Source organism: Buteo buteo, chromosome 9, assembly GCF_964188355.1.
Source record: "Buteo buteo chromosome 9, bButBut1.hap1.1, whole genome shotgun sequence".
In the NCBI taxonomy this organism is placed as follows: domain Eukaryota; kingdom Metazoa; phylum Chordata; class Aves; order Accipitriformes; family Accipitridae; genus Buteo; species Buteo buteo.
In genome coordinates this window covers 4,347,055-4,364,801 of record NC_134179.1, presented here as the reverse complement: position 1 = coordinate 4,364,801, position 17,747 = coordinate 4,347,055, and the positions used below count along the sequence as shown (strand labels likewise).

Sequence of the window (17,747 nt, the reverse complement as noted above, 5' to 3'; positions counted from 1 at the left end):
ATTGTGTACAAAGACCAAGCAAGCACCGCGTACTTCTAGTTCTACGCAGCCTAAAGCTGTGTTTCCCACACACTTGCTTATTTTAATGGTCTCTCCCTTCTATTCCAAAGTCACATGTGCATTAATACTGTAAATAAAACACCTGTATTTTCAAAATAATTCTTTAGTGACATCCCATAACAAAAGGTGTATTGTGTGTCAACATGTTTTTTTAATTACTCTAATGTATACACATTTCAAAAACCAAACAAAAACAGTCATGGAGGCAAAAACCTCAAGCAACAGGAAAATCTGCTACAAAGGAAAGGGGAGATGAGGAACAACTCGCAGCCACACAGAAGAGGCCAAGTATATTTCTTTTGCTTTTGTTTTTGTCCTCATCCAAACATATCACCTCCCCTTGCCAGCTTTTTGCTTATATATAACCTCAGAAGAGAAACATCTGATCCCTGGTACATTATTGACACTGTATCCCTTATACACTTGGCACTCTGCAGAAAAATAAATAGATCAGTTCTTCCCTTGGAGTTTGTTGTCCTCTACTGTTTAATTATTTCAGACTGCAAAGGATTTGAAGAAATAAATAGTTATGGATTTTAACTTGGGAGAGATGATGAGATACGATCATTATGAACATATCTTTATTCTTTATTTTAATAGGTTTAATAGGTTCTTTTTAGGTTGAGAAAGAATGTTAGGCTATTTGTAATCAGATGCCAAAACCAGCAAGTATACAACCAAAACATTCATTGCCTGGACGTGAAAATTTCTTTTATTTCTTACCAAGTATAGTAAGCGAATAGTTAACGTATTTCATAACTCCAAATTTGTTTCCCACCACGCAGGAGTAATTCCCAGAGTCCGATGCCTCAAGCCTGTCCGTCACCAGATGGGAGTGCAGCAGTTTCCACCTGCCTTTTCTCAGTGCATCCCGGCCGTCTTTAACCCAGCGGACGGAGGCTGGAGGCAACCCACTGACGACACATTCTAGCATCAGAGAGCTGTGCCGGGGCACTGCCAGGCTCTGTGGTGTGAGGGGGTGAAGTATGTGGAAGCCACCTGAGGAAGAGCCTGGAAGAAAGGAGACAAGACTTATCACTAACTACTCTTTTAAACCGCATTCTCCCATCCCATCCTCCAGTCCTGAGGTTTGCCATATCTTTCAAACACTTGTGACTAAACATGATGCTGTAACACTTTCTTCCAGAAGTCTTGCTCTGAAATCAGTTTGGTGACTAGAGTATTAGCAGTATCCCCTCTTCAAGGGCTATGTGCTCTGTCCTCTGGATTTGAGAAGCAGCCGCGCTGCTCCTCTACAGTAAGGGGAAATAAGAATTGAACGGGTAAATAATGCAGGACAGATTTTACATAACATGGTATTTGAGAACAGTGGATATTTAGGCTGATATGCCCATGCTAAAAATCCTAGGGGTGATATTTATTTGGTTTGAGATGTATTTATTCTGGAAAGCTGAACCAAATACTCACGTGTGACTATGAGCTTACGTCCAGTGAGTTCTATTCTGAGATCGTGAGTAACTGGGTTGTACACTGCACATTTATAGGATCCTTTGTCTTCTAAAGATACATTCAAAATCTGCAGATTTCCAGATGGAAGAATTAGGTAGTTGTCTAAACAAGTGGGGAAGGAAAAAAGATTATTATATTTAACTTGGTTTCAAAAAAAGGTGTCTTTTTATAAAAAAAAATTTTTTTACATCACTTCTCAGATATATCAATCTATTCTAAATGTAGGATCACAAAGAAATCATGCTGCCATGGAAAGGATATTAATTTACAAAGGTAGCTTTAGATAAAGTGATTTGCACAGGAAGTTCTGCGGGTTTCTGGAGGTTTTTTTCCTTTAAGTTCTAAGAAAAAAATCCAGGCAAGCTTTTGTTGGATATTTATGTTGCTGACCAGGGGCATAAAACATCTCACCTGTTGATTGCTCCAGCCATTTTCCCCGCACTTGAAAGCGAACCTGTGCTTTAGGGTTGCTTTCCGGCACCTTGCATCCAATGAAAGCTGTACCTCCTTCCTCTGCTGTAATGGCAGGTTTCACTGATGTATCAAAATTAGCTAAACCTAGAAAAGAATTGGTAATTAAGAGCAGCCACGGCTTGGGAAATAGGAAGGGCAGTAAGCTCAGTATTTGTGTTTAAAACATAGCTGGTTTCAAGCTGATTATCTTCTCTGGTGCAGCATTTGGACATTCATATCGATAGACATGGCCTTTTCTGTAGTCCGTTACAACATAAACCCTCCTGTGTACATACGCTTCCTTACTACAGGAAGGGTCAGCTTTTACATGGGAATAGTGAGGAAAGAAAAAACAGCCACTACGTTCCCTCAGCTGCTCCATGAAAAGCAAGCAGAGATATCTGAAAGACTGCAGTAATACTCATGGGCTCTGAAGGCACTACAGAAGACAATTTACACTAACAGCAGGAAGCCTGTCCATAAGAAACATTAAACTGTCTTTCTGTGATTATAATTAACACAACACTGAGTACAGCAGCGCCTCCCACTCATTGCCATGAGCAATGAGGCAAGCAGGGAGCTTCAACAGCTAACAGCACCTTCTCATTTTCTACTAAAATCTCAAAAGCAGGAGAGAAGTGTGAAAGCTGCTCTTCTACTCCCTTCACATTCAAAGCATCTTCTAGGTTGTGAAGTTTTTCTATGTTACCCACCCTTATAGCTCTCTTGAGAGGGTCTTGCTATGGGTCAGTACTTTACCAAAACACTTACTTCTCTCACTTATAAGAAATTTTCCTCCCAGGAGGATTCTGGACATGCTCCATAGATGAGGTACCCTTACAGAGAAATCACTCAAATCCTGCTTGACAAAGGCCTGATTCAGACAGAACCGCGATCCCAAGCAGACAAATCATGCTCACGGAGGAATATTATATTCCCATTCTCAGCACCACATTGTCCTTTCCATGTGGAAAACACTAAGATCAAATACTTTACAGTAATTGATCTAAGCACTAAGGCAAAGACTGATCAGAAGAACCAGTGCCACTGAGAAAAGGGAAATTGTACCTAAAAGGACAGAAGACTGTCCCTACCTGAAGAACATCTAGATAGTTTTGACCAAATGAAATGAAATAAGTGAAAACGAAAATTTGCAGCTCCCACTTATTTTCCAGGCAACAATTACCACTCATTTCTCTTCCAATCAACTCTCAAGCACGCTTCTGCAATGGCATGGCAGCTCAGTTGCTCTTTCAAGATCATTTTGAAGAGCAGCTTTTGGGAGCCTTGCACTTTTGAGGTCAATTCATTGAAATGAATGTTACTTCACTGAATAATATTTGTATTTGCTGGAGAGGACTCTTGAGGTCCTTCAGCTCAAAATGAGGCTATCACCACCACTAAATCAATCAGGTGTGGTTTTGTCTAGTTGAGTCTTTAAAAGCCTCCAAGGATGAGGATCCAGAAACTCTCTGGGGAATCTGTTCCAGGGCTGCATCCCCTGACAGGTCCCAGAGGACACGGGGAAAAAAAAAAAAAAATGGTGAAAAGTGTATAATCAATCATATACTAAGTACTGACTGAGGGGAAAAAAAAAAAAACCACCACCTTGAAACTAGGTGTTTTCTAAAAGTAAAAGAAAAACAAACTATACAAACCATTTGAGATCTATATAATTTGCAAGGAGTGAGGAATAGAAAGAAAAATTAACTTACTGCCCATAGATACCATTGCAGGCCTGCTCAGAACAGCACCCACACTGCTGTTAGCAACGCACTGATAGTGACCAGACGTTGACAGGCTGAGGGAGACGATTGTCAGAGATCCTGACTGGATTTCCACTTCTCCCACCTTGCTGTCCAGAGGCTCCCCATTAAACAGCCAAGAAAGGTGAGCTGTGGAGGGCTCGGCAGAACACCGGAGTTGTACAGGTCCACCAGACTTCTGGACAGTAGACAAGGGCTCAGAAATAAAACGGGGAGTTAAATCTAAAAGAAAAAAAAAATATATATATATATTCAGTTAGTGAACAGCATTTTGCATGAACACAAGTGATAAGGTTGATAATGCATTGACTGGTACAAAAGACTGACCGTGATCTGTATTATAGCAATGCTCTCTCCCAAGGCTCCTGCCACTGTTCACAGACCCGGCAAACTTCTTTCATCAGAAGGTTAAATATTGCAAACAGACTATTCAGATCAAACACAGACAAATAAAGGGTCTCTCAACTCCAAGTTGCTAGCAATACTCTAGCAGGCATCACCTTTTCCTCTGCAAGAGGAACTCACAACAGATTCCTGCTCTCTCTCAAACACCAGGGAAAACTTCAAGATTCAAACCCCATGAAGAAGGTAACAGCAATTAAACAAATGTAGGTTCAGTGTACAGGAAGGATGAGATACTTCCCCAAGTGTATACAAGGCGAAGACATCATGCTTTCTAGGGCCAGCAAAAACTGCAATCCCACTGGATTGATTCAGAGTGAAACAGCACCCGCCACCTGAATAGATGGGAGTACAGGAACATGCAGCTGTAGCTGATCTGTCCCATATGAAGTGGGCCCGGACGTGACTTGTAAAATTTCAGAAATGGTAGCAGCCTGCCAGGTATTTGTGCAGAACCGTCTCTGAGTCTGCAGAACTAATTAAAAATAGCAGGATAAAAAAAAGCTGGATGAACAGCAAAGGCTCTTGTTAATTCCAAATACATGGACTTCATCAGGACGAGAATGATGAATTGGGCATCCATTATCTTTACTGAGTAAAGATGAACAGAAACAGGAAAAGCTGCTAATAAATAAAAGGTTCAGTTCCACAAAACTTGGTTATGAGAATCTATTTATTTGCCAGAAGAAAATTCCTGCTTGTTGGAGGAAACTTTTTCCTATCCTGGCCAATGAAACACTGGGAATTATTACCATTTGTTTTCTACGGAATTCTCTGCTGAAGATTTTGTACAAAGGGAGCAAGCAAAAAGCAGTTAACACTGGTAATTCCTATTCGGTTAGAAATACGGGAGAAAAAAAAATATTAAAATAAACACAGTGGCAGGGGAAAAAAATTCCTAGTTTATAAATGAGCTAAGGAATTCCAGATAGTATAGGTCAAGACGATATTAAATGACATCCAAATAAGAGACAGTCATCTTGTAGGTGGGGCCCTCAGCTCATGCTTTTCTTCTCAAGTCAGTCCATCCAAGCTCTGTTTATGAGTTTCAGATGAGAAACTGTGCATTTTTAACAGAACCATAAACTATCTGCATAAACATAAAATAAAACTGGAAATTAAAGTGTGGCTTCACTTAACAAAAAAGATGAAATCCATAAAAATGGTATCCAAGCATTTCACAGGACTCCAGATGTCCATTTTTAGCTTTTAATTATAAAACTGTTTTTCCTATTAGTTCAGTTTGAATTTCCAGGGTAAGAGAAAAGCAATGACCTTTTTAGTTTGCCAGCCACCAATTGCTATGAAATTGCACTGTTACTTTCATCTTCACCCCTGCCCCTGCTTATGACACCAACACTTTCTGCTCAGCGTAAAAGTCAAAATTGGTAGCAGTGACCCTGCAGCTGGAATTTATCTCCTATGACTGCTTGAAAAATAAAATTTATCCCATTCGCTTATAACGATTGGCTATGAAGTGCTAAAAGTAGTAAAAGCTTCTTTTTTGTGTGGTTACGTTAAGACAAGCTGACTACACAGAGCATATGTGTCAATTAAAACCATCCCTCTTCTTTTTTTAACGCAAAAGCTGTTCCAACTGCAGCCACGCATCAGCGTTCATGTTTCAAAGATCTGATTCCCCTTTCGCCCTGCAAATTTCAAACCCCTCCCAACCCCATGGGATCACAAGATGCACTGTACGCAGCAAAATCGGCATCCAGCTAAGTCCACAGAGATCCCACAGAACAAACCTACGTAACAGAGTCTTCCACATTCAAGCACTTGTTTTGAGCCAGGTTTTCAAAAGCAAAGTCTTATGTTCATCTTAAGACTGAGTTTAAGTGCTATCCATGCTTCCTCAAAAGCAGATTATCGATAACATGCATTAAAGTTGACAACTTTGAAACACCCTCCAAATCGTTGTTCATTCAAAAGTACGGGCTAAACCTCCAAAACCTCCGAGCAAGTCATCTTGGCTTACGCGGGAAGGCCTTACCTGAACTCGTGGCAGAGATGAGACCTGTGGCAGCGATGAAGAGCAGTGCCTGTAAGCGTCCAGGATCCGGATGCATAGCGCCAGATTACAGAAGTTGAAAGCACCAAGCTCCAGACTAAGATGAGGAACCAAAACAGCTACAAAACAAACAAACAGATGTCTACTGTAAGTTTCAGGAGTTAGTCTTTTAACTCTCTTGCAACAAAGTGTTTGGGGTTTAAAAAAAAAGCGCAACCAGGAAACAGCCAATATTCTTTGCAATATAGAAACCATCTGTAAAAATGAGTTCGAAGTTGAACTCAACTATGTTTCCAAGTCCTATTCTTAAGATTTTTTCCACAGCTGGGGTATGAGGCATCTGCGCTGAACCATACTGCCTTGATAAATTAGACCTTCCAACCAGAAGAACTGAAGTCCAAAGTAAACAGCTTATCTATTGGAGATAATATTGTTTGCAAACAATAATCATTTGACCATCTATCACCAAGCTACACTTGTTTTACAAGTTTTTATGAATCTGCATGCTGCGATGCAGCTACTGCTTGTAATTGCTCTAAGCCTGCTTACTGAGACATGTCATCTGCTTGCCCCTTCTAGTGTGCTTTACAGTCAAAGGATGGTGAATGTCTACTAAAAAAAAAAAATCACCAATGTTAACTTTGGCTCTCATTTGTATTCCCAAATCAATACTGCTTTCTCATATATACTTCTGGGGCATCCGTTATGTATGCTTTTATCTACACAGCTGCTTCTATAAGAGGACAGTTCTTTCCTTGGCCATATCACACCTGACCATTCGGCTATATAAGATCTCACTTTCATCACCAAAAAATACAAACTAAATCATGAAACCAGCAAAATACAAAGTCACTAAACCAGCAACCTAACTTGCACGAGGTGAGCCTCAGAAACAGTGTTTCTGACACTCAGAGTCTCCATCAAATACTCTCTTCTCAAAGAAAAAAACATAAATAAAATAACCTGCAGCTGTCGTTCACTTGAATTTTCTATTTGCCTTGTGTAATATTATGATAAATAAGATTTGAGTTCATTTAGCACAGTTACTTCATTTATCAGCCCGGCCATACAATTTCGCTGCTGATAACACTCAACATATATTTTAAACATCTCATATATCAGACTTGTATATAAACACAAATCTAACACACATACAATAACTAGGAGTTTTACTGGCAGTGTGCAGAAACAAGTGCAACAATACATATGCTTGATAGAACTAAGTCCCAGTTTATTGAGTGCTTACAGAGCCATTTGCTTTCTAAGAAGGCGGATCCAAATATCAACAGCAAAATTATTCCCATGGCTTATTTAAAAATAACAGTATTTATCATTGGAACATCACTGTAAAATATATATGCAAAATAAGCATCAGGAAAAGACTCCAATAATAATAAAAGAATCACTCTAGATTTTATAGAGCTATTTGCTTACTGCTACTTCTTCCCACACACTGCACTCCAGGCTTATAATGACAGCTTGAGAAGGCTGAAAAAAATGCTGTCAAGTTCTGCTCCCGTTCCTGGGCAGTTTTATCTGATCCAGCAAATTTATTTCAGCTGTTCAGAAGACCCGGTAATCCTGCAGACCAGGCTGGTTCCCCAACGACAGCCGGGGCTGTTTTGGTAAGACACAGATGGCAGAATAGACCGGCTGCGCAGAAAGCATCTTGGTTTATTTGAATTCTCACTCAGTTCAAGGGCAGGAGAGCCGCTCCACCAGCAAGCGCAGAGGACAAAGTAAACACCCAAAGAACTTGTTAACATCAAACACTTTGCTGAAGAGGGGTGGGGGGCAATGTTGCTTTTTGCCAAATCTTCCCTTGACTATTTATTTATGAAAAGCAATGAAACGTATATTCTAGGTCAACTTTAACCCCAGCACATGGAGCTACTGGGTTATTTTGCAGCTGTCTTTTCAAACAAGGCCAGCTCATTATCTTTAACTAAACTTTATCTTTGGAGATCTACTTTATCCAGTCTCTGATTTCCCTCTGTTTATCTTTCTCTTTACATGTTCCTAGCTGCCAGTGTCAACAGCTACTCCTCTTTTGACCTACCAGTTTGGCTTTCACAGGCTTGCGGAGTGGTAAGATCAACTGTAAAGCAGTGAGTACACAAAGCAAGCCACAAAGACCAAAGTTCTTTAACTGGAGGGGAAAAAAGGAAAAATATTCGCTTTAGTTGGAGTAGCATTGTTCAGCAACAATACTCGGGCATCCAAGAAAAGTTTAAGACCCACTTTTGAAGGGACTGCAGAAACCTCTTATTCACTGGTAGGTAAAGGAACGCAAGAGGAAGATGAGATCCAACATGCAATACACAACCCAAAAATATTTGCTTCTTTCTTTTTCTTTTGCAGATGATGTCACTATAGAAGCCCCTTACTAGGTATAGAGAAGAGGGCAAGACCACAGCTTGTAGTTTTGGGGTCTTTAGAAACCCAGCAGAGAAACCTTGCCTCTTTAATACTGTATTAATACATATCTGAGCCTTAAAAGGCCTTAAAGATGGAAAAACAGGGCTCTTCCCCTTTTGTTGTCATTTCGGTAACCCTGAACTCCCATTTTGATGGCAAGTACCAGTCATTGGGGACCTACTGGGCACAGAAAGAGGAGCACTTTGCTTAGATGTGGCTCCATTTCAGTGTCTCAAATTCCAAGATGAGCTCACCTGGGAACAACTCTGCCCACTGTTTTACTATTCCACGCTTGAGAGAATGAATCTCCATCACTGGTGGATCAAATAGTCAAAGTTATTTTGAAGTAAGAGGTGTCACTGAGAAAAGGGGTATTTCTGAGCCTTTTAAACTAAAACAGTAGTAATAGGAGTTAATCATATAAATAAAAATAATATTCAAGGTTGAACAGAGATGGGTATGGTTTTCATGGATCAAGTCCTTTCCAGTTTCACCAGCAATTTCTCCAGACCATCAGTGCAGCATACGAGAAAACCACAGCATGGCAAAGGCCTGTATTTTTCCTACTTCCACCAAGACATCTTCATCTATAGTAATCTTCCAAATATCTTCATCCAGCACTTGAGCTCCTTGTCAGCTCTAAAGTAACTTGTTGCTCACAGACCAAGGGAAACAAGGAAGATAACGGACTTGTATCATGAGGAGGAGTCAACCTGACCATTCCAATGGACGCCCACCCCTCAGAGCACGCAGGCGTGTCCAGGAACATGTACCTGGTACTTTTGGAGGCAATTAGTAAGATGGAGCACTTCTGAAGATGATACAGTTCTGGTCGTGAGCCTCCTCTGTCGCAGACCCTTTTTAAAGGTGACCCCTCACCAAAGAGCCGTGGGGACAGGCACGCACCCGTCCATCAGCCCGCAGTTTCAGCTCCGCGACCTTCGGGATGCCATCTACAGGCAAGCAAAATAAATCATCTGAGCTAACTCCAAACAGAGGGGAAGGGCACATTTTAGTTAGTCCAGAGAGGTTTCCCAGTGCAGGAGCAGGGCTGTCACCACTGCCAGGCTCTCACATCAGCCCCAGCACGTGCCAGCTAGGTTCTGCAGGGCAGATTGCACACCATCACCTGGTGGTTGAGGCCTGAAGACCTCACAGGGATGGACATGGGCCACCACGGCCAGGGGGCCACCCTCGGCACATGGACTTACCAAAAAGCCCAAATGGGCCGAGACGGGAAGACACACGCACCAGATGGGCCAAGCGGGCTTCTCATCTCTGATCCGGACAGAGTCAGCGCAGCCCTGGCAGCAACCCTTGCCTCTCTTCCCAAAGCTTCATGCCTGTCACTGATTCTCCGGAAACCAGCCATCTTCAACGTAAGATCCACATGCCTGGTCCGTTCAGTGTAACTAACTTAACCTATCACCTCCACATTAACTCACTCCTACCTACTTGCTTGCCCCCCAAAAAAGGTTTTACACTCTAAAAGATGACAAAATGCTGTTTGCCATGCATTCATATGGTGCCCGGCCCCAGAGGATCCAGTGTCCTTCAAAGCACAGCCAAGAACCCGCCCTGCTTATTTATCAGACCATGAACTTCTCATCTCCACCCTTGCAACTGAGGGCAGAGTCAGTACTAAAAAGAACATTATCTCATACCCACTTTTTTCTCCTTTTCTGACAGTTTTTGTTCCTTCTGGTTTAGCTCCCTGAATCATCTTCCTGCCATCTCAGACCAGCTGGCAGGACAAGGCCAGCACCTCCCTTCCCAGCACTGAGCAGCCACCAGAGCTATTTAGCCACCACTCTACCTCAATCTAACCGCTACCCTACTCCTGCTCCATCACCCCCCTCCAAAACTCTGACCTTCAGTGAGCCGATTCAGCATGCTGAAGCTAAAGGAGGAAAGGGTTTCTTCGCTAGCCAAATGCACCGGGTCCTATAAGTGCCGGAGCAAACCGGGGAAGGAGGAGGAGGACGAGGAGGAGGAAGGAAACAGCATGCTTGGGAACAGAGGGAGTTATTCAGGTTGCCCGCTCCACCTCCAGGAGCTGATGGCGTTCTCTAAGAAGCCCTAGGAAAAAGTGACAGAGCTGCTGCTTCAGGGGCAGCACTGCCCACCAGCTGCAGATGTGACAACAGTTTTCACCTAGAGTAAACCAGCTTTGGATACAAAAGATTTCGTGTTTCTTCTGAACAGCAGCAACTCAAAAAATCAATTAATCCAACCTCACTTTATAATACTACATATGATTTAACACCTAAAGCACAGCAAGTTGGTTTTTTCCCTAGGTCATTTATTACAGAATTACCAAGAAAAATCTCCTTTTAACTTGCTCCCCAAGATTGTTTCTGTCAGTACAACAAAAATCGCAGATTTTCAAAGCACCTAAACTTAAAGCAAACAAAACCCCCAGAATCAACTAAAATACTGTGCCTTTAGTGCAAGCAAGCCGAGTTAGATCATTAAATCTCGCACCAAGACACCTTAAAAAAAAAAAAAGTATTGAAGCCTGTGGCATTCCAAGAGAAAGCAATCAGACATTCCTGCAGCTCGGCTCCTCAGTGATCTCCAAAGCCTTTGATCACTGACTGTCTTCATGCTGTCCTCCTGGGGTCTGGCAAAATGAGTGTAACAGCTGGCATATATACTTCATTAGCTTTTTGTGCTGGGGAGGAGCGGGTTAGCAGCCCAGTAGCAACCGACAGTCTGCCCGTCGGCTTAAGGACTAACCTCCGAGGTTTATTCCTGGGTCTTTTGGTAGCTGGGAAAAGCCCTGAAGTAGTGCCGAGCAACTGACACTGGCGCATTCGCCCACATGCCACATAACTCATACGTACCGTGCCTAAAGACACAGCAGCCATACATTAAGGATGCAGTGGACAGATTTTTTAACACCAACATGCGGGTTTGAGATTGCTAAAAGGCAACCAAGCCTGCTGAAGCCTCATTTTTATGAATGCTTAATGACCACTCAATCATTAACATCAACCTTTAAAAAGCAAATGCAGCACCTACAGTGTTCATTACCCTCCCCCTCCCCCCTTTTCAGGGTCTCAATCGAGTCAGTCAAGCGTGCAAACCGATCCTGTCGCCAGCAAAAGCATTTCCTTTCACTGTGGTCAGCCAAAAGCAGGGGAAGAAAATGGAAGTGACTTGGAGTTATGGCACCAAAAAGGCCAGACAAGCAAGGAAATAATCAACTCCACATGAGCCACTTCTAGCCCATCACAATGAAAAGGGCCTACGACTAACCCCAGGAAAGGTCAGCGGGACTATGGGGGTCATAAGCTGAAAAAGGCAATAGCGAGCAGCTGCCAGCTGCAATAAGAATCAATGTGTTCCTAATTACACTCTGAAGAGAGAGCTTGAGCACTGAAAAAAGTCGTGCTGTAATCACTGCTTGTGTAAAAAAAAAAAAAAAATTCAAGTGCTCCTGTTTTACTCTCTTCTCCACCTCCAGCACTGAAACTGCAGTTTCTGTGTTACTAAATTACAGGAAGCCGAGCAATGGAGATAAGAAGCCAGGCTTTTACATAAGTGGTGGGTTTTTTGGTTTTTGGTTGGTTGTTTTGGTTTGGTTTTTTTTCTTAAAAATACCATAATTGGGCATTTGTATTAGAATCACGAAAGACGGGATTTCGTGAGTGTAAGTAATAAAATTACATACTTCAAAGGGATTTTGTGGATGCTTTTAGAAAGCAAACTGAACTCTGCCTAGCAGTCCTGCAAGCCTGGTATTTTCTCTATCCTAGAAAATCTGACAGGGAAAACCCCATGAAAAAACAGTTTGCTGACTTTGACCCTACAAACCAAGTGTGAAAGATATAAACAGGTCAGAACGCAATGAAACATACTCAAAGGCATCTACAGAAAGAAACCAAACAGAACAGCATTTAAAAATTACAAGAAAAAGCATCCTTTGATGTTATGTTCATATTTATTTATTACATTTTAAACAAAGGAAAGTATACTTTCTAGATCCTTATCGTAGCAACTTAAAAGGAGACCTTGCAGTTGCACAACCTTTGCAATCCTCACCTTGAATTAGGTTAACACCTCCCAATTTCTGCCCATACCCATGCCTAGCATCCAAATCAATCAGTGCTAAGCCAGCACCCAAGGGTTTCCTATGCGTATTCCCACTTAATGATTCAATTTGTATTTTACTCCTTTTAGGTAACTTCCATTTTTATAAGCAGCCTTGCCTGAGCATACATGAAGCTTCGGCTTGCTCCACACAATTTAAATCCCCACAATGAATCAGTGACAAATGCCAAGAGCAATTCTGGGAGCTAAATATATATCGATTGTGCAGTGGTTTGTAATGGCACATTATTTCTGTCAAAATACAGACTGAATATTTGCTCAGGGTGGCAAATAGCAGGAAAACCAAACAGCACTGAGCAAACAAGACAGCGACCAAGTTCCTACAAGGATAGGGGACCTTAAGTCCCAATGGCCTTCCTTAATAACAATAAGGCATATGTGTCTTTTTCCAAAGCTAAATAATGTCAGTAATTTATCGAACTCTGTTGGAGGACAAAGGTGACACAAGATGACATTAAGCAACTGGGGGGGGGGGGGGGGGAGAGGGGGTAGTATTAGCCTGAAAACACGGTCAAAAAGTTGGCCTGCTTCAAAGATGGAGAAGCAGATCTTTTGCCGAGTTGTTCACTGGATTTTTCTATTTTGCTTTCAGGCCTGGAAAGTCTCATGGCTGGTATCAGCTGTTGGACTCTGATCAAAGTTTAGCTTTCCATTAATCCTTTGAGTTATATGTGAGGCTGATAGAGTTTTTTTTTTTAGAAGACAGTTAAGATTACTCAGATACTTAATTTGCACTCCAGTATTTCAAAAACACCTTGACTTTAAAACCTCGGTCTTGGCGTACATATGGTCTTGATAGAAGAACGCATGCTTTGGCATTGACTGAAGAAATGAATTTGTGAGCCGAGGGAAGAAAATTTAACAGTTTGTGTACTGTGCCTCTGCAGCACACAGCTGAAAACGCTCCGAAGTCACTAGTCTGCTATCGACACATGTACGGGCTCTGATGGGGGAAACCTGGGATTTCCACCCTGCCGTATCAGCACCGGTCACAGCGAGACAGACATCGGGGGGGGGCGGGGAGGGGGACCAAAAAACCAACCAACAAAAAACCCAACAAACCAAAACCATAAATCATTAGAGAGGCCACACTTGCTTACCCACAAACAGGCATAACAATTAGGTTAATTTTATTATTAACTTCAGAAAAAAAACCTGAGACAGTCCCCCTGCTGCCACACTAATGAAGTGGGTATGGTTTCTGACTCTTCCAGCCTCAGGGGAAGAAAAAGAACAGTGTCAGCCTAATATACAATTCTGCTGGGCTGCAATTATGCCTAAATGCGTAAATAAGGGCTTTTAGACCCCAAGGGATCTGACAGTATCATTAGTCTAACAGTTCCATCAGTAACTGTAGACCAAACACATACAAAATTCTCACTTTACTCTTCAAGGCCCCCTGAGACCTCACCCCTCTCATTCTCTCCTGGCTAGGCACTACTTTGCCTCTTATTCCCATTTTCTTGTCCATATCTACCTCAACACCTGTACTGATTCTGTCACACTGCCTTATGATCCCCAATGACAGCTCTGCTCACCTTCAACCACGTCTCAAAGGGTTCTTCGGCAAACACCCCCCTCTCTGCTCCTTCCTGCAGGGTTGGCCTGATGCTCAGAGCGAGGCGTTTGTTCTACTTTTTCAACCCAGTGATTTTTACCAAGCAGGAGATTTCGCAACCAGTTTAAGCCAATTTAAGGACAGGCTGCTGCCGAGGAGGGCAGTAACACCTTCCTTCAGGACCTGGCTTGCATTCTGCTATCTGCACCAGCGATCGTGCGGCCACCGAGTGAGTCAGATATGCTGGCAGATCCAGCTGAAAACTCAGCCAAAGAAAAATGAGGTTTTGTTTCCACCTGGATGAGGGAGCAGTTTCAGCAAACTGTGCAGTCTTGGAGCGCTAGCCCAAAGGAGGGACTAGGAATGGACATCCATGAAAGGGAACTTTGCACTCTAACAACGTGAGGCCTCAGATCAACTTATGAAACACCACCCCAGTATCCTTAATAAACTCTGAACTGCAAGAATGTAGGCAAAAATTAAGAAAAAAAAAATACGAAACCCAACTCCAAGTGAGACGTGCCCATTTTCTCAAGTGCACTAGGGGACTCGCCGTCCTAATTATCTGAGCTACATGTACACACGCCACAGCAAGCTTCACTACTGCCTCATGCTGTGTCTTTTCCCCTCCAAGAAGTTTGGATTTTGCATGTCAAGGATGATCACCCGCGTTTATAATTTCTCTACAGTTCCTAGAACCAGAATCAAGCTCAATTAAAAAAAAAAAAAAAGACTAGAACCACAGGCTCGCTCTGGTCATCAGAAAAACCTGTCAGACAAAGGAGCTTGTGTCCACACACGCTGCCTAAAGGTCCGATTCCAGCCGCACTCTCATGCCTGGTACATTTTGACATGAGAGAAGGTTCATGAAAAGAGCAGCAGCCATGGCTGAGCAACGTTAGAGGACAGCAAGCTCATTTCTGAGGCAATTCCAGATGAACACCGACACCTCGTCCATCAGTAGCCTCCAGCAAGCAACAGCTCTAAAAAACGCAGGCAAATGGGTTCCTTTTGCTGCCTTACCCCAAGTCCAACTCGGTCTGTTGCAACTTGCACGGATCCATGCTATCCATGATCCCTTAAAGGGAAGCACAACTATTAAATCCACACCTGCAGCCAGAATTTATAGCAACCCCATCTACTGCTGTCTTACATCATAGGCAATTAGGAGCCTGTGAACTCATGGCTGCAGGATATGGGAGGCGCGCTGGAACCAGAGAGCAAAACCTGTGTGTTAGAGCAGAGTTGTTAGTCACCCTTTAGAATTCACTGTGCCTGTGGATGGCTGAAATCATGCACAAAACAGAGCAACTGATCCATTTTGACTCTGCTTCCTACACAAAAGTGCTGTCCTCCCCTTGAAATTGCTGCTTCCCCTCCTTTTACAGTAGTCCATACATATTGCTGCTATAGCCAGTCTCCAGGGCAGATAGGCAGGAGAACAATGCTGATTAAAAAGCAAACCAGCTAACCAGTGACAGCTGAGGGAGAAGGCAGGAAAGAGTCCATCCTTTCTTCCCCTGATTAGAACAAGCCTTCGAACAATTCATCCTTCAGCATTACATAAGCTGACTGGGTAACTCCGTTTTACTGCTCTCCTCCCCTCCCTTCCCCCACGCTCAACAGATCAAACCTGGTTTCAACATTAAAGTCCGAACTCTTGGGCAAAACCACACTTCTGTGCTTCTTAACCTACAGGGAAGGAATCCTGACACAACCAACAATATTCCTCTAGCAAAACAATCCCATTAGCCTCAGGCCCAGATAAAAGCTGTCTCGATGCAACAGCTAGGCAGAAAAAAGTGAGAAAATCATGTTGGTCAGGCCAGGTTTGCTACAACAAACTCATCTGGCTCCCATGTGAGGAGAGGGGTAGCAGAATACTGGGAAAGGCGAGGGGGGCTTTAGGTCAGATTTGCTCAGCAGCGCTGTGCAACCAAGCACCGGCCCTAGCTTCCTGCCTCCTTCCTTGTGCCAGTGGAGCCGAAGGAGAGCGCCGATCCAGGGGAAGGAGGCAGCAGCGATCACAGAACCATAGCCTGAGGGTTCAGCTTCTCTAGCTCTGCTCCTTCACCGGCCACAGCTGAGCTGCGAGTCGAAGCCACGTCGGCAGCTCACCCCTGCTAGAGGCAGGGACCCCAACCCAGAGCAGACAGGCAATCGGGGGCAGAAACGTCAAACTGCAGCAGTTCATGAGTCAGAGCCCTCAATCTCCTCCTGCGAATCAGGGTAACGGCAGCTATTACCAGCAGAACCAGTTCAAACATGAGCAACTGATAGGAAAGTAGTTAAGTTTCATCATGGGTAACCAGGGAGAATTTTCCACCGGGTTAACCTGACTGCACCCTGTTTTCACTCGCACAGACATATCCTACTTTGCTGAACATGATTACTGTTTGGACATCCAACGGCAGACCAGAGATTCCAGGAGACACCTTTCCCAAAGGAAGAAGGGACACCGCTGCTGTGGCTTTGCAATGCAGGAAGAAGGTTCGAGACTCTTCATAGCACATCAGCTCCCCCGCAGAACTTCAATGCCAAGCTCGGCAACACACAAGGGCCCTGCAAAGATAACCAGCTGCCGGGATTGATTCCATCCCACATTAGCATCCATCAGATAGCAAGAAAAACAAGATTAAGCAGCACCACGGCATTAGTCTTCATCTAAACTTGGCAAAAAAAGCAAATGTTTTTTTTTGTTGGCTTCTCTTTGTGTGTTTTTGTAAAGCAATCTCAGACTCAGCCAGAGAAAGGTGCCTGGACTTTTTAATATTGGGGGATAAGAAGGGACAACACTTGTACACTTGCCAGACCCCAGATAAGTAGTGAATGCTTAGGTTAAGCAGGCTAGCATCTGCCTCCTGCAATATATACATTTCCAGAGTGAAAATAAACAGCTTCACACCTTTGGCTCGGAGAAGGACTTCAGCTTCTTCTATGCCCTCAACCTGCAGCCTCTCCAGTCAAGCAAGAAGGGTCAGAAGGGTGAGGGTCACTTGCGATTCCCTTATTCCAACCTACAAGCATAAGGCTGGAAACTTTCGGTCTCCTGTCATACCAGGTAGGCAGATTAGGGTCTTTGCTACTGCACGTAGGATCTGGTGTTGCTTCATTGTGTTTTACTGTAACCAGTAGGAGTTTTTTCAAACTCTGACTACACATACTTCCCACGTGTGTTGGTTCCATACGAGCAACAGCAAACACACTAATAAGGAAAAATGCTAACTTGAAAACTAGACCATTTTTTAAGTGCTCAGCTCAAAAGCCCATCATCTGGAAAGCTGCAGCTCAATTTAATGCTACCACCCAATTCATTTAAGATCTGTTCCTACAATGATTCATGGAGCTGAAGGGACTCAAGCCACACAACTGCAGACGGTCTGACTTCAGTATCCACCATCTGTGACCTGGTCCTAGGCTCCTCTCTGGCTGATCCTGATTCGCACAGCAATTTGAAAGTGCTGTCTGCACCCAAAAAAAAAAAATCCCT

The 17,747-nt window shown here is 43.2% G+C and overlaps 1 protein-coding gene across 3 annotated transcripts in view; it reads right to left on the bottom strand.

Moving 5' to 3' along the window:
- Window positions 1–17,747, bottom strand: part of CDON (cell adhesion associated, oncogene regulated) — a 54,925-nt gene that overhangs the window by 28,552 nt on the left and 8,626 nt on the right. For all 3 annotated transcript variants that reach the window (XM_075034962.1, XM_075034960.1, XM_075034961.1), the window contains exons 2-6: window positions 6,148–6,284; window positions 3,699–3,971; window positions 1,942–2,088; window positions 1,489–1,632; window positions 784–1,071 (exon numbers count right to left, since the gene is read on the bottom strand). In XM_075034962.1, the coding sequence (XP_074891063.1) occupies window positions 784–1,071; window positions 1,489–1,632; window positions 1,942–2,088; window positions 3,699–3,971; window positions 6,148–6,223 (928 nt within the window). In that variant the 5' untranslated portion in view covers window positions 6,224–6,284. The remainder of the gene's footprint in view (window positions 1–783; window positions 1,072–1,488; window positions 1,633–1,941; window positions 2,089–3,698; window positions 3,972–6,147; window positions 6,285–17,747) is intronic.